General features: G+C 37.1%; 3 protein-coding genes across 8 annotated transcripts; all 3 read left to right on the forward strand.

Moving 5' to 3' along the window:
- The first annotated feature begins 2,793 nt into the window (after positions 1-2,793).
- LOC126583581 (uncharacterized) lies at positions 2,794-5,882 on the forward strand. 2 transcript variants are annotated; one of them, XM_050248012.1, is made up of 3 exons: positions 2,794-3,038; positions 3,401-5,333; positions 5,422-5,569. In XM_050248012.1, the coding sequence occupies exons 2-3, from the start codon at positions 3,975-3,977 to the stop codon at positions 5,461-5,463; spliced, it is 1,401 nt and encodes a 466-aa protein (XP_050103969.1). In that variant the 5' UTR covers positions 2,794-3,038; positions 3,401-3,974; the 3' UTR covers positions 5,464-5,569. The 2 variants fall into 2 exon arrangements, with proteins under 2 accessions (XP_050103969.1, XP_050103968.1); XM_050248011.1 differs by having other exon boundaries at positions 2,797-3,038; positions 3,401-5,882.
- Positions 5,883-9,154: 3,272 nt separating this feature from the next.
- Positions 9,155-12,566, forward strand: LOC126583582 (xyloglucan glycosyltransferase 4-like). Its single transcript, XM_050248013.1, has 4 exons — positions 9,155-10,142; positions 10,749-11,057; positions 11,147-11,551; positions 11,664-12,566. The coding sequence occupies exons 1-4, from the start codon at positions 9,507-9,509 to the stop codon at positions 12,303-12,305; spliced, it is 1,992 nt and encodes a 663-aa protein (XP_050103970.1). The 5' UTR covers positions 9,155-9,506; the 3' UTR covers positions 12,306-12,566.
- A 1,417-nt stretch (positions 12,567-13,983) lies between these two features.
- Positions 13,984-16,518, forward strand: LOC126583590 (uncharacterized). 5 transcript variants are annotated; one of them, XM_050248033.1, is made up of 9 exons: positions 13,984-14,290; positions 14,612-14,773; positions 14,905-15,045; positions 15,134-15,286; positions 15,384-15,476; positions 15,565-15,708; positions 15,845-15,952; positions 16,101-16,152; positions 16,243-16,518. In XM_050248033.1, exons 1-9 carry the CDS (start codon positions 14,192-14,194, stop codon positions 16,275-16,277), a joined length of 987 nt encoding a protein of 328 aa, XP_050103990.1. In that variant the 5' UTR covers positions 13,984-14,191; the 3' UTR covers positions 16,278-16,518. The 5 variants fall into 5 exon arrangements, with proteins under 5 accessions (XP_050103990.1, XP_050103988.1, XP_050103989.1 ...); XM_050248031.1 differs by having other exon boundaries at positions 13,985-14,290; positions 14,902-15,045; XM_050248032.1 differs by having other exon boundaries at positions 13,985-14,290; positions 14,902-15,045; positions 15,137-15,286.
- Positions 16,519-17,185: the final 667 nt, after the last annotated feature.

Genomic DNA, 17,185 nt, shown 5'->3' on the forward strand with positions numbered 1-17,185 from the left:
TTTTTTATAAAATAATAATAATAATAATAAATAAATAAAAAATTTCTGAGATTACTGATAGATTACACAAGATCGACTTGAAATCTGACTATGATCACTATCCAGGATTCCTGCTCATCAATCACTGCAAGCTAATTATATGGAAATCTAATATATATGTGGCGGATCAAGGATTTGAAATTCGGGAGTCATGGTGTTAAAAGTTTAAGTTTTTTATATAGAAACAGAGCGCAAAGTGTGCAAAAAAAAATATTTTATCCACTGAGACGTTTCATGGAACATTTGGTGGACTTATTGCCATCAACCAGATAACTATGTTGCACACATATCAACAGATATCGACATATGTCAAAACATTATGATAAGTGATACCGAGATAATTTGTTTAGTGTTGTCGACGTAATTGTCGAGATATGCCTAGCAGGTATTACATCAAACAATTAGTTGATACAAAACAAACCCGTAATAAAAAATCATCAAAAGTCCTTCACATGACTATTTCTTAGATTCCGAAGGATCATGGAACACCTTGGTCCCGATGTGCATCCGCGCCTACATAAATTGATTTGTGAATATGTATGTGGACATTTCACCAAACAGCTAGACACACTCACATTCTTCGAGGGTTTATCACGGGGACTTCCATTTCCATGTCCACCGATAACCTTTTGTGGCACTTGTGAGTGTTTGTCTTTTCGTAATATGCTGAAGCTGGCGAAGTTGCTTGATCAATTTGTGTGGTCATGGTTGTATTTGGTCAGGGCACACTCGCATTAATACTCTTTTGTATGTGTTTGGCTTGTTAAATATGCACTAATCTACTGCGACAACAAGGAATGCTGCTGCTGATGTATGCATGATATATATCATATGGAAAATTTTGCTACGGCTCCTTGACGAATGATCTAACGACCAAAAACATGAATGTATTGGATGCTTCGGAGTAAACTCACGTTTTACATATACAGCCATATATCTACTTGTATTGTAACTTGTACTTTATATAGACAAGTACCGCACCGTGCTTGATATATTATATTAAGTTCTGCTTCCCCAATATTGCTTGTATAACCAACAAAAAAAAAAAAATAATAGAGAGGACTGCCCCATGCTTAACTTTCATATTGATGTCATTGTCAATGCATACGGGTCTAGGGTTTTGCCCATCAATTCCTTGTCTATGTTTTCCTTCTAAGACCATCTCCAAAGAATATGTTAAATTTTGAACATAAAATTTAAATTTTGACAGCTTATGTGGTATTTTGACATATTTTAAAGTTTTATTCTCCAACCGATATGTCAAATTAAATTATTATTTTATAAAATAAATGATTAAACTAATGAAAATTTAATAAAGGACATTTAAAGTTTAATCAGTAATCTGTTCACCTTTCTTGATTGAAAATAAGAAAAAAGTAAGATAATTGCATTAGTCAGCTCAACATTAATTATAATAAATGATTAAACTAATTAAAAATTAATAAAATACATTTAATAATTAATATAAAAAAACATTTGAAGCTGTTGTCAAATTTGACACCAACCTCTTTTACTGCCAATCCATGTCATCACTACATAGGATTTGGCACTTCGGTTGGAGAATATTAGTGTGGTCTTCTTTTACTGTTATAGCTAATGTTTTTGGATATGGTATATTATCGATGATATTTCTTTTGCATGCATATTTACACATCGCTCAAAGTTGAGTGCATCTTTGCTCTGGAGGTGATGCTCACCCTTTATGTTTAATTTCGTTTAATAGATTTAAAGATATTAATTTCGAAATTTAAACTAATCTAATAAGCATCACTCTCACTTCCGGGGTGAGTAAAAATGTACTTCTCAAAGTTATACACATGCAAAAATAAACGTTAAGGGTGATGTTAGAGATATCATTTACTTAAACCATATTTTGTAGATCACATGATGTGTCGGTTGATAGTTGGACTTCTTTTTAAAATAATTTAATAAATAATTCAACCATCAACTGACACATCATGCGATTTAAAAAATATGATTTAAAAACATGGTCTCTCTAGTATTTTCCAAACAGTATTCATATATCATATATGGTTTTTTAAATTTTTTCCCTCTTCGAAATACTACATGGAGAATTGGGTACAGAGGTTGAGGCTAATTAAAGTTTGAACATGTATAAGTGTACCATAATCTAGATTAATTCACACTTTAGTGCATTTAGGCCAATGATTAATCCCCATGCAACGTAAATACCAACGCTCGAGGAGGTGCTGGGAAAAGAAAAGGAAAAAAGAGAAAGAGTTCAGTGCTTCGGACCCTACAAACAATAAAGAAAAGAAGCAGGAGGATTCAAGCCAACATAACAGCTACGTGTTCTGTTTTTATTGGGTCGGTGCATGTATGATGTGGAGTGCCGGGAATCCGGAAAATTTTCTCGCACATGAAAGCTCCATACCTTATGTTGTATAGATCAAAAACTGTTGCAATGTCATAATGCAGTCAGTGGCGAAGCCACGTGAGGACGAGGAGTGGCGACCGCCCCTCCCCTCGCCGGAAAACACAGCTGAAGCCGAGGTTTCGCCCCTCCCCTCACCGGAAAACCCAGCCCCTCCATCTCTGTTTTGGCACCGGTGAACTGGCGTGCAGCAGCAAAACTGGTTTTTTTTTTCTTTTAAATTAATAAAAAATTAAAAATCTGGCCCACATGTCCCAAAGTTAGCTTTCCATGTCTTTCAAATTAGTGCCCACGTGGAACTTTCAGAAAAAAACCAAAAAAATATATATGTATAATGTATTGGGGGGACCGCATGTCCCTCATTCCTTCACTTTAGGCAGCCCACATGCTTTAAAGCTGTTTTACCCTTCCAAATTTCTGCCTTCCCAATCAAAGAGAGAGAGTGCAAAGCTTCTCCCAAAATCTCAGCAACCTGAGCCTGCAACCAACGCCCAACCCTAACGGAACGGAAAATAAATCCCCATTGGCTGATTTCTGTTGGCTTTTTGCTGCTAACACTAGCCACTCCAGCCGCTAAGCCGACTTCTAGCCTTCAATTTCAAAGGTAAATTTTTTAATTCCTAAATTTATAATCCCTAACCCTAATTAATTATTTAATACGAATTTTGTTTAATTAGTATAGAATGATATGGTAATGCACTAATATGGTTATTGATTATTGATTATTGATATGATTCTATGATTATTGATTGATATGAAATTATGAAATTATTTTTAGGGTGAAAATTAAAATTTGAATTTTTGATTAGTTGTATTCATATGATTAGTTGAATGAATATTTTATTTATTTAATAATTTATATGCTTATTGGTATTGATTAATTGAATTGTTGGTTGGGTTATTATGCATATTAGTATAGACTATAGGATTAAGAGTCTAAGATTTTTTTTTCTTTCCATTTTACAGTTACGTAATGGAACGGTACTATAAGAAACAATGCTTAAATCCTCCTTCAAACATTTCGGGTAGTCCTTCTCCTTCAAATATTCCAAGTAGTCATCCTCCTCCTCCTTCAAATATAAGAAATCCTCCTTTGAATATTCTGAGTAGTTCACAACAAAGTGAGCCCACTGAGTTGGATGAGATATTGGCTAATCTTCATGCAGACCCTGGATATAGACGTCGAATGCTTGATTATCCACCTAATTATCGTGAAGCAATTCGTAGACACTATCTCCAAAATGATCCTTGTCAACCTAGAGACCACATTATGCCAAGAAAAGTTAGCAACAAAAGATGTTTTATCACCGGTTGGTTTGATAGGTTTAAGTGGTTGGAGTATAGTATATCAAAGGATGCTGCATTTTGTCGTTATTGCTATCTTTTCAAATGTGATTTCGATCAAATGGGTAGCATTGGAAATGATGTCTTCACCGAGAAAGGGTTTACAAATTGGAGGAAAGGACCCGAAAATCTTCGAGCCCATGAGGGAGGTGTTGGAAGTCTTCATAATAAAGCTGTACAATAAGCTAGAGATTTGATGACACAAAAACAACACATTGAAACATTTGTGATTAAGCAAACCGATGAAGCTCGCAATAATTATCATACTTTATTGAGAGCCTCACTTGAGTGCACAAGATGGTTGTTGGGACAAGGTTTGCCTTTTCGTGGTCACGATGAATCGTTGAAATCAAGCAATAGAGGTAATTATTTGGAGCTTATGCACTTTCTTTCCAAGCATAATGAGCAAGTTAGGAAGGTTGTGTTTGAGAATGCTCCCAAGAATCTTAAGTATACTTCTTCTGATATTCAAAAAGATCTTGTCTGTGCTTGTGCCATTGAAACTATAAATGCAATCACTAAAGATATGGAAGGTGAATTTTTTTCTCTTTTGGTTGATGGATCACGTGACTCTTCAACTAAAGAGCAAATGACGGTGGTATTGCGTTATGTGAACAAAAAAGGAGAAGCAATTGAAAAGTTTTTGGGTGTGCAACATGTCTTCTCTACAACTAGTAGCTCGCTTGAAGAGGCTATTGAGAGATTCTTTGCTACAACAAATTTGAGTATGTCCAAGTTACGAGGACAGGGCTATGATGGAGCTAGTAATATGAAAGGTGAGCTAAATGGCCTTAAAACAAAGATTTTGAACAAATATCCTCAAGCATTTTATGTTCATTGTTTTGCACACCAACTTCAACTAGCTCTTGTAGCCGTTGTCGCCATTTTCTTCAACAATGCTAGTATTTTGGTCAATACAATTGGATCATCGTGTAAGCGTCGTGATGCATTTAGAGAGAAACAACAAGAACAAATTAAGAAAGCTCTTGATATTGGTGATCTTGAAACGGGTAGAGGGTTAAATCAAGAGAATAGTCTCATGCGTCCTTGTGATACACGTTGGAACTCACATTATGGTACTATAGTTAGTATTATTGTCATGTTTGAAGCCGTGGTGGAGGTGCTTGAATGGATTAAAGATGATACCAACCAAGATAATTTTGGTGAAACAAGTCATTTATTCCATAACATACAAACTTTTGATTTTGTGTTTCACCTTTTTTTGATGAGACTCATATTGGGAGTTACAAATGAGTTATCACAAGCATTACAAAAGAAAGATCAAGATATTGTGAATGCAATGGCGTTAGTGGAAGTATGCAAGCAAAGACTACAATCCTTGAGAGATGATGACTTTGGGGACTTGCTTGATGATGTACAAAAGTTTTGTCAAGAGCATGATATTGTCGTTCCTAACATGGAGGATTTGCATTTTGTACCTGGAAAATCAAGGCGTAAAGCTCCAAGACTCACAAACTTCCATTACTATCGTGTGGACCTCTATTTTCAAGTCCTTGATACACAATTAAAGGAATTGAATGATCGCTTCAATGAGGTAAACACCGAGTTGCTTCTTTGTATGGCATGTTTGAGTCCGGTGAATAATTTTGCATCTTTTGACAAAGCAAAAATTGTTCGTCTAGCTCAACTTTATCCTCAAGATTTTGATCGTATGTACCTCATGAATCTTCCAATTCAACTTGACAATTACATTCACGATATGAAGATGCATAGTGAGTTTTCATCATTGAGAGGAATTGGTGATCTTGCAAAGAAGTTGGTGAAGACTGGGAGGTGTGCAAGCTACATATTAGTGTATAAGCTTCTTACATTGGCTTTGGTGTTACCGGTTGCAACCGCTTCGGTGGAGAGAGCTTTTTCTGCTATGAAGATTGTGAAAACACCATTGCGTAACAAAATGGGAGATCAATGGTTGAGTGATAGCATGCTTGTTTACATAGAGAGAGATGTATTTGCTTTTATTGATAATGAGCCTATTATGCGACGTTTTCATGGTATGAAACGTCGTCGGCAACAATTGTAATTTGTTTATGTTGATAAATTATGGAAGACATTACTATATAAAATGATTTGGTTGTTGCTATTCTTTTGAACCTTCACTCTTTTAACTTCGCCCCTCCCCCTGTCAATTCCTGGCTTCGCCACTGAATGCAGTGTCATGAAATTGTTATTATATAATTACATATATACATATACATATATATATATGAATTATAGATTACTATATATATTGACGTGTAAAGCAAAGTCCAGGGTAGATGATCACATGGTGACTGAGGAGCACTCACACATGGGACTTGATCAGCCAAACGGCCAAGACAAAATCGTCTGAGATTTCATATTATCCGCCGTATCCTCTGCTGCTGCTGCAACAGTGCCGGTGGGCTCTCGATGTCTCAAGATTTTAGGCTTAAGTAACATTGCTTAATTAGCTGCTAGATTAATTGTGCATGCAATCTCATATCCAATCACATCAATAAATTGCAATCCCCATTTGTTTTTTTTTCCTTAAGTCAATGCCACATTGACACTAATTTTATTTGTATCTTCATTTGTTCTGTGTGTGTACACACACCTTTAATGGCGGATTAATTAGGCGACATATTTTGGTCTCGGGACCTCAAAAAATGGTCTGAAAGGTTATACGGGACTTTACAAAGGTCTGTATAAATGATTGTTTTATTTTTCCATTGAGAGATGTTGCGAGGATCACTCGACATATGTCTACCTTGCCTCATCAAATGTCAATAGGCCCCCGAGTGTTTGAAAAACTATTGATATATTTTGTTCCTTCAATATCTCTCGTCTAGTTAGTATTGAAACAACCACAAAACTTGAATGTTTGTATTTTTTAGCTGCTATATATATTTCTAATCACGTGATATGTCGGATTTCTTCTAGCATACGTATCTCATGACCCAGCCACATTTATAGTGTTGAAGCTTTATTGCAATTTAAATACTTTGAAGCATTTATGCGTCTACTACACGTGGGTAAATAACCGTTTTAACTGACGCTTTAACTTGAAGACTAGGGTTGTTTTGAACTCTATTGAGCAACTTCCGCAGCCGGAAAGGTTGAACAAAGGAAAAAATGAGAAACTTCCACCAGAAGGAGGAGAGGGGACTGTAGACGTTTTGGATCACATTCACATGCCCACTAAGTTCCCACTAACTTCCGAGTTTTCCACCAAAAAGTGAAACCTTACAAAATGAGACTTCCTTCAATAAAGCTAATATACTCGTTTTGTGTGTGTATAATTTATTTATTTATTTATTTATAAAAAGTGAAGATTAGAAGGATTCATTTGGACACATCTAAGCTTTGATATGTAAAATTCCTTTTTTCCTTTGGTTTCAGTTTCTTTGTAGCAAATTAGTAATTGGTCAAAGGAGTGAATCTTTAGTAGGAGCGTTAAGTGATCAGATTTGTAAAGCCGTCTAATAAGAAATTGTTATGTTGTTAAGAGTAGTGCCATTTTCTTCAAGTATATTCCAACATCATAAACCTCTAATGAAATTAAGGCTCTCTTATATTGAATGGTTCCACTACTAATTGTACTGATACGTTTTGTATAAATCTCACACATATCAGATTGTACATGTGATTAAGTTAAGAACAATATTGATGTGAGTAATGAATCACAAAACTATCTCCAAAACTTTAACATAGTGTTAGGCGAGTATGGGCGGGGTGTTGAATCCACATCGGAAACGTCATAAAGACCTTATGCCTGAAAGTTTAAATTTCCTTTAATTGAGAGTTGTTGCTTACTGATGATCAAGTCTCTAAAACATGAAAGCATTTGGTATTTTGGAGATCAAAGCTTAAAACTTAACATGAATAAGCTTAGTTAATCAAAATAACATGATCGTCTCCTTACACTCGAGTTCAATCTTCATTTCTTTTCTTTTTAGAGTATTGTACGCCAGGTGTTGAATCCACATCGGAATCGTCATGAAGACCTTATGCCTGAAGTTTAAATTTCCTATAATTGAGAGTTGTTGCTTATTGATGATCAAGTCTCTAAAACATGAAAGCATTTGGTATTTTGGAGATCAAAGCTTAAAACTTAAAACAAATAAGCTCAGTTAATCAAAATAGTGTAATTAATCAAAATAACGTGATCGTCTCCTTACACTCGAGGCCGGTCTTGAGGTAGAAGGAGGCGGACTTGTTCGCCAGGCAAGAAACGCTAGCAAGTTTGCTATTATGGGTTGTTCCTAAAAGGATCAGACTAATGATGTATACAATACTTGAATTCTCGATATAGATGCTACAAGTTGGTTCTCATGCTTCAGAGACAATGTACAAGATATTCTAGCACTCACCAATGAGGCGGATATGTCACTGCCCATGAATAAGAGGTCAGCAACGATGTGGCGGTGTGAGTTTAGTCTTCGGCTCTGGATGCGATGGTTTAGATTCCAAATCAGTAAAATGTAGGCTTCGTGCTTGCCACCTCATCACTTAATAACTAATTTGACAGATTGACTACGGTTGTATGACATTGGTGCAAAATCATGAGCCGTTGTATGAATTAAAGAAATTAAAAGACATTGTAAGAAATAAAAATTGGACGAAAATCTAAGAGGTTAATTAATTGAAATGTTGACAAAATTGACAACCATGATTCATGAGGATAGACATAAATCGACACTTTAGAGTTGCTAAAAACTAAATTAAAAAATCTGATGACTATGTAGAACAAGGTCTAAATTTCATGAAAAATTCTTATTTAATGTTAAAAACGGAAAAGAGGAAGCGAAACTTCTGCGCAAGTGGTGTTCGAAAAGGAAAAGGATTCTCGCCGGATCGTTTTCTTAGAGATCCTAGAGATTCTGTGATCGTGACAATTCATCGTATATCGTGTGAAAACTAATCACACGACATACGATGAACGGTTACGATCACGAGATCCCTCAAATCCTCAGAAAAAGGATCTAGCGATGATTCTTTTCCGCTCGAAAATGGAAAGAGATTCTCTTCTAATGCCATCAAATCAAGTGATCCGGGTCCTTGAAATTTGATCCAACAGTTAAAATTATTAAAATTTATGTTTTTAGCTGTTTGATCAAAATTCAAGAGTTCAAATCACTTGATTAGGTAATCTTAGTGGAAAAAATTAGGAGATGATCTCTTTCGCTCGAAAATAAGCAGACAAGAACCACTTTCTATGTGGGGCGGGGGGTTGTGATCTGCCATCTGGTTGTAACCTGGCTGTCATCATAAACGGACAACCCAAGATTCTTGCGCGTCAGGACTTATTGTTCCTCATAAAACCAAATTAAACGAGATTCAAACATCTTAAAAAAAAATTTCAAAGGTTTGGGTGCCAATTTACATTGACTAAGCTTAATTTACTGTGCTTGACTATCATTGGCGATATAAATATATAATTAAGAAACTAGCCTGAACGTTCCATTTCTTATTGATCAAAAGGAATTTATATCTCTCTCTCCTGGTTCCTTTGTTATTCACAGCAGCTCAGGAGAGTTCATACTCTCTCACCTCTCTCTAGAATTCAATATTTCGAAGATCCAGATTTCAGTGGAAACTGCATAAAAAGTTGAAAACTTTCATGGGTTCTTCCCATATCTGAAAACCCAATAAATCTTCAGCTTAAAAATTTGATCTTTGACTCATTGGCAGAGTATTTGTTTCCTGTTCCTCTGTTTTTTTTCTGTGGGAATCGGATTCCCAAGCAATGGCTCCGAGCACAGTCGTGGTCACAATCGAAAAGCCCGAAAACCCGTCATTGAAGCACAATCTTTTGGATTCCTCAGCCTTTCTGGAGAAACAGAAAGCCGTGAGCACCAAGCAATTCACATGGGTTCTTCTCCTTAAAGTGAACAGAGTATTCGCCTGCCTCTCATGGCTGCCAATGGCGCTGAGTGGAATGTTCCTTTCGCTTAAAAAGCGCATTTCGCGGTCTGACTTGACCGACGAAGAGCCAAAAACCCGAGGAAGGCTGTACAAATTCATCAAAGTCTTCCTCGGGTTGTCGATTTTGGCTCTAGTCATGGAAGTAGTTGCGCATTACAAGAACTGGAATTTGAATTTGTATCAGCCATGGGAGGTGCAGGGTCTGGTGCAGTGGTGCTACATGGTTTGGTTGACTTTCAGAGTTGACTATATTGCCCCTACGGCTATCATGATGTCCAACTTCTGCGTTGTGCTTTTTCTGATTCAATCTTTTGATCGATTGGTTTTGTGTGTTGGATGCTTCTGGATCAAGTACAAGAAGATAAAGCCAACAATTGCAGAAGATGCTTTTGACATTGAAGATCCTTCTAGTTTTCCAATGGTGCTTATTCAGATCCCTATGTGCAATGAGAGAGAGGTAACAGAGCAATCTAGCTCATTGAATTTCTTTTCACTTCTTACTTTTTCTGTCTGTTGGCAATTGGCATTTGTTATCGGATTTAGATCAGATAACGGAGTGAATTGAAGAGCAACTTGATACTTGATAGGCGTAAGTTTAGAAACAACAAAATTTAGGCATTGCAGGTTGATAGTGGATTATGGGGCCCAATTCCAAGCTCGGACCTCGAACCTTCAAAGCCCGGGTTTTGCTTGTTATGAACTTATGCATGTCAAGTTGCTCTCAACTCATTCGGCCACTTGTTCTGCGAAAAACTCAATATACCTTTTTTGGGTTGTATTTCCAAGTCAATTGACATTTGTTGTTAGAACAGATGACGGAATGGATCGAAGAACTATTTGATGGGCATAACTTAAGGAATATCAAAATTTAGGCTTTGCGGGTTGAACTTGCAAAGCCTCGATTTTGATGTTTATGGACTAACGTCTTTCAAGCTGTTCTTCGATCCATTCTGCCATTGGTTCTGCCTCAACTTTATATTACCTTTTGGTATTCTGCTTTCGTTCAATTCCAATTATTTGAAGCCTTCTTCTATTGCTTATCTATATCTTTCCTAACTTGTAGGTGTATGAGCAAGCAATTGCATCTGCATGCCAGATGGATTGGCCAAGAGACAGACTTTTGATTCAGGTTCTAGATGACTCAGATGATATAAATTTGCAGAATTTGATCAAAGACGAAGTCTCGTTGTGGCATCAGAAAGGTGTAAACATAATCTACAGACATCGGTTGATCAGAACAGGCTACAAAGCCGGCAACCTTAAGTCCGCTATGGGTTGTGATTATGTCAAAGACTATGAGTTTGTGGCAATTTTCGATGCTGATTTCACTCCGAATTCTGATTACCTTAAGCTTACAGTTCCTCATTTCAAGGTGAGGACATCTTCCTTATTGATCTTGTTTTTATTGTTACATTGAAGGGGGTCGAACTTTGGACTAACGATCCTGAGACTTTGTCACAGGGAAATCCGGAACTAGGACTTGTCCAGGCTCGATGGTCTTTCGTGAACAAGGACGAGAACTTACTCACAAGGCTTCAAAACATCAATTTGTGCTTCCATTTTGAAGTGGAACAGCAAGTGAATGGAGTGTTTCTCAATTTCTTTGGATTCAATGGGACTGCGGGAGTTTGGAGAATCAAGGCTTTGGAAGAATCAGGAGGCTGGCTGGAGAGAACAACCGTTGAGGACATGGACATTGCCGTTCGAGCACACTTGAACGGATGGAAAATGATCTTCCTCAATGATGTCAGAGTCCTCTGTGAATTGCCAGAGTCTTATGAAACTTATAAGAAGCAGCAGCACCGTTGGCATTCGGGGCCAATGCAGCTCTTCAGATTGTGTCTTCCTGCTATCTTGACTTCCAAGGTACAGATTTCATCGTTCAACTTTGTTCGATTGATTGCTTCCAAAGAAACGCTTGAATTGTATGTTTATGTATCGCGTTCTAATCTTCCTAAATTATGTGAATTTCGTGCAGATATCGATTTGGAAGAAATCAAACTTGATATTTCTTTTCTTTCTGTTGAGGAAGCTAATTCTTCCCTTCTACTCATTCACATTGTTTTGTATCATACTTCCACTGACCATGTTCTTACCCGAGGCTGAACTTCCTCTTTGGGTAATCTGCTACATTCCGATTTTCATGTCCTTTCTAAACATCCTCCCGTCCCCGAAATCCTTCCCTTTCTTGGTCCCCTACCTGCTCTTCGAGAACACAATGTCCGTCACAAAATTCAACGCCATGGTCTCGGGGCTATTTCAGCTCGGAAGTTCTTACGAGTGGGTGGTGACAAAGAAGACCGGAAGATCATCTGAGTCGGATTTGCTAGCCTATGCTGAGAGGGAATCGATGTCTGCGAGCGAAGAGAAGATCCTGAGGAGGAACTCCGAGTCGGGTCTAGCATTGTTAAGCAAACTCAAGGAACAAGAAGTAGTAGCTCCGAAGAAAAAGAAGAAGAACGGGATATACAGGAAAGAGCTTGCTCTTGCTTTCTTGCTGCTCACTGCAGCAGCCAGAAGCTTCTTATCTGCTCATGGAGTTCACTTCTACTTCTTGCTTTTCCAAGGCTTGTCATTTCTTGCTGTAGGGTTGGACTTAATAGGTGAGCAGATGGGCTAAAAAAACCTAAAACAAGTGCAATATTTTTTTCCCATAGTTATTTTTTTTTACAGCTATGATGAACCCTAATTACAAATGAGAAATTATTGTGTGGGACGGATCGCTGCATTAGATGGTGTGTAAAAGTTGAATTCATTTTTACATGTAGAAATATTTTCCGTTTTGTTAGAAGGTATAAGAAATGAGTTAATTGTACAATGGTATATGTCACCGGTGTATGAAGTATTGACAATCAAGTATAAACAACTCAGTTATTTTTTATTGTTTTATGAATCTCCGCTTTTAACACTCTCTTTGCGTCCGTTTACACTTCCTCTTCTTGCTCATATACGTTCCGCTTTCTGATTTATTGATTTACGAAAGCATAAAGGAAAGGGAGCGAAAATCATCACTAAAACTTTAAAAACACACACTAAACTTAACCAGCTCAACAAACAACCGAGAAACAAAATGTACCAAACATAGTAGTTTATAAAAGAAACATATTGTGTTACCTAAATTCGAGCCAGAATCGGATTTATGTTGCGTAAATTATAACGGAGATTCGAAACCAAGACGATGTTCATTTCTGAAACGTTTATATGCCATCTGTGCACAGATTGAGCACTGTATTAGCTGTTAGATGTAGACGGATATGTAGGAGGTGCAGGCAATCAAGGGGAACATGTGCAGATGTGACATGTTAACATGTCTGCATCTGGTGGCAACTAAAATGAATCTGTGAGAACACTTGACGTGCCCACAGCTAAGAATTGAGACACCTCGGTCATCCTCCTACAGTGAACAGTCCTACCTAGTTTGGAGTTATTTCAAATTGACACTGCTCGACTCCTTACGATACGAATTAAATGTTCTTGTAGCAATCTATTTGATTGTATCAAAGGACATAGTGAGTTGAGATTTTCTTATTAGGTCAGGTTATTTCACCTGCTGGTGAATAATTTTTGTTTCATTAGTTTCTAAATTTCTATTAATCGAAGTCGGACATATATACAAAAGTAAATAACTAAAAGGATAATGCTTACGTTCCCTTCATGGGGGATAAGCTCATTCCCCCACTTGCAAATAACGTATATTTAATGTAGATTTTTCATAATCGGGACTGTTCAATCTCTTAATATTTATTTGAAGACTATCTTTACAAAAATCATTTGGATTAGTTATCGTTTAGTCATCCAAATATATCAAATAAATCAACCCCCTATTCACTAGATATTGGACCACATGTAAGTTTCTATATACTCAAATCTTTGATTTATTTACGTAGAAGAATTACACTCTAGAAGTGGTAAGTACTTTTCATTTCAAATAATCAAACTAATGGTCAATATTCAATCAATTTAGAGTCGTTTGATATTGTTTTGTTTTAGTCTTTAGAGCTCGTTTGACAAACCTTGATCATCAAATTATCAAGATTTTTTTTTTTCATTTTCAAGTTTTTATTTCGTACATTCCCTTCATTTTCCTTTGCACCACGGCATTAGTTTGAACTCCATACCAATGGCTAACCTAACATTTAATCTATCAAAATATATCGTCTGACAAAAAAAACTCAGTACCGAGGAAAAATCACGTTGGGCCCTAAGCCCGTGTCCTCAGCCATAGCTCGACCCATGAGGCCCATTGGCGTTTCTTCCTTTCTACTTTCAAGTAAACTTTACCGAAAGAGTCACTACCAGACTCGACGTGTGGAGGCGTCTCCATCATTCGATTTTTCAAAATTCAAACTTTCCTTCGCCTCAAAGCAAATTCATGCTCCGCAACTCAGCATTTTCCCTTATTAATATTTAGGGTTTTCATCGTCGTTGTTTGCATTGTCTAAATTCTTGAACTTTTTGAGGGGAAATTGCGGTGGTGGGTTTTGAAAGCTAGAAGTTGGAGCTTCAATGGCGGAAGAAGGTGATGCTTTTTACGTTGTTCGGAAAGGCGACGTTATTGGCATTTACAAAAACTTCACGGATTGCCAAAACCAAGCCGGTTCTTCGGTAAATTTTTACCACCCTTTTATCAATGTTATAGAAAGCTTGTGCTGATTTTTCTTTGATTTTTCCCAATTTGTGATCAATTTTGGCTAACCTAGTTGATTTTTCAATTGGGTTTTCTTTAATTTGTTAAAATAACCGTAATTTGTTGCTGCATTGTTTGGTTATGGTGTATCTTTTGTTAAAAGTCTTGTGCTTTCTGGTGGTAGTGAGAGATTTCTGCTTCTAGTTACGGTTTGTGGTGTAAATATGCTTCTAGAGATTAATAAAAAAGTGCTTTTGTAAGAAGTTACTATGCATATGAGGTTTTGTTTTGCTTTTTAGGTATGCAATCCTTCTGTAAGTGTGTTCGAAGGCCACTGTTTGCCGAAGGAGGCTGAGGAGTACCTTGTCTCCCACGGCCTTAAGAATGCTTCTTATACTATCAGTGCCAGTGATGTGAAAGATGACGCTCTTTTCGGAAAACTCGTTGCTTGCCCTATCCAGGTTTGAATGTTTGATGATTTGCTCTTCTTTTTTCCATGGCATGTGGTGGCGTGGATATGGGTATCTTATCGTAGACAATCTTGTATTTGGTCACTGATTGTGTAATTGGGCATGTTCATAAATTTCAGCAGCCAGATTCGCCTGCCAATGACTCACCGCCAAAGAGATCACATGAGGCGGTTGGGGCTACTGCATTCCCGAACTCTCAGACTCAGAGAAAGCATTTCAAATCTGATATTCAAACTGAAGCTGTTGCAAATTCATCTAGTTGTGTAAGTTTCCATCGATCGCATCCAGTAATACTTTATAGTAAACTTAATCTACCTATGTTTCTACTTGTGCATATTCATAATTTTTCAGCAGCCAGATTCTTCTATAGTAAAATCAGCTGCCAAGGACTCACCACCTAAGAGATTGCAGGACATGATTGGATCTACTCCATTCCCGATATCTCAGAGGAGGCATTTCACACCGGATAACCACATTGAAAATCTTGGAATTTCTTCTTTTTGTGTAAGTTTTATTTGTGAATTCAAATGTGTCGTATCACATTGTTGTGGGTTATTATAAGTGAAGATTTGAAAAATGTTTGTGACCTGTCTTTTTTCAGCAAACCTGTATACTTGAGTTTGATGGTGCTTCAAAAGGAAATCCTGGACTAGCTGGTGCAGGGGCTGTCCTACGAGCTGAAGACGGAAGCGCTGTATGCACTTCATTGAAACAATTTAGTTCCTTTTGCAGCATATTTTTTGTAAATTCTAGCCCTTTAATTATATGGTTGGGTTTTATAGGTGTACCGTTTGCGTGAAGGGGTGGGAATTGCAACAAATAACGTTGCAGAATATCGAGCTGTAATTCTGGGATTGAAATATGCTCTTGAGAAAGGATATAAACACATTCGTGTTAAAGGAGACTCTAAACTTGTCTGCATGCAGGTTCGTAGCTTGGTGGATGTTATAGCACTATGAGTTTTTAAAGTTCTTCGTTTTCTTCGCCTTACCCTGTTTCCTTAATTATTTCATATTTGTGTGTCCTTAAGCTTTACGATGCTTTCTGTCTCTGATAAAACAGGTTCAAGGTCTCTGGAAAACGAAAAATCAGAACATGGCTGACCTGTGTGAAGTGGCCAAGGAGCTCAAAGACAAGTTTATGTCATTTGAGATCAATCATGTTCTTAGGGTAAGTTCAGTCATGGTAGAAGAAAATTGTGTAAAGTAATACTTATGTGATAAATCTTCACTAGTCGAAGAACTCGTTTTTGAGGAGAACATGAGAACGGATGAAAAATTGCTCTTTCGAAAGTGACGCGTTCTGCTATTTGTTGCAGGAATACAATTCTGAGGCTGATGTTCAAGCAAACCGAGCAATAAATCTTCGAGGTGAGTGGCTTCCAAATGTACCAAATTCGTCAGGTTTTGATGGTTTATGGTTTCATTTATTCGAACTGCTTGGATCTTATGCTTGAACAGATGGACAAGTTGAAGTGGATTGGAATGGGAAGTAGCTCAAACAAAATGCTGGGAAGGGGAAGGCGTCGTTTTGTAAGCCGAAAGAATTAGTCCATTAGATTCGAACTTGTTTAAACATATGCAATCAGATTCTGTTGGGTAAAAGATGTTTCGAACTTCTCATGGAACAAAGCACTCCTTGATGTAAAGTTTTCAGTGCTCATTTTGGAACCCAAAACTTATTGCTAATATAAGGCTCGTTTGAGAGTGCTGATGTTGGAAGCACTTTTGCTCATATGCGATTTTGTTATATGTGTATTTATAATTTAAGGGCTCTTTTGGAAGTGTTTTTTAAAATGACTGAAAGCGTTTTTTGGATCCAAAATCAATTTCACTAAAAACACTTTTAATCATTTTAAAAGCCCTTTCAAACGAACCCTAATATGGGAAGAGAGCAAGATTCAAACGTTGATGTAACACTGAGTGATGCAGCTATCCCATCAGTAAGCAAAGCCTTTGAGGTAGCTACATTTTTTTTGTAATGCAGATGTCGAAATTCTGAATCAGATGCCGGATTCGTCTTCGTAATTTCTTACAAGTCATGGATTTTGTCGCAGGAAACTCAAGGTATTACCAACTTAAAGGTTGAAGTCATTGAGGGTATTGCAACTGTTGAGGTGCGTATGAAAATTCCCATCTTGGGTCTTGTAACAAACAAGTTCAAATCTGCTTTCCCATGACCATAGATTAGATTAGTATATTATTATACATCGACTTGCCAAAGATAATGTTTACCATCGGCTCAGTGCTTTATTTTCATCAAATTTCTATGTACTTTGAACACTTTGTATCCGTTTTCGGGGAGTTTTAGTTTCTGTGAGATGCAATTGGGTTGTAATGCGGATTATAGGTTAATAATTTTTTCTCTTGTTTCCAGTTGACGAAACAAACGACGGTACAAGCT

The sequence above is a fragment of the Malus sylvestris genome, chromosome 9 (assembly GCF_916048215.2).
Source record: "Malus sylvestris chromosome 9, drMalSylv7.2, whole genome shotgun sequence".
In the NCBI taxonomy this organism is placed as follows: domain Eukaryota; kingdom Viridiplantae; phylum Streptophyta; class Magnoliopsida; order Rosales; family Rosaceae; genus Malus; species Malus sylvestris.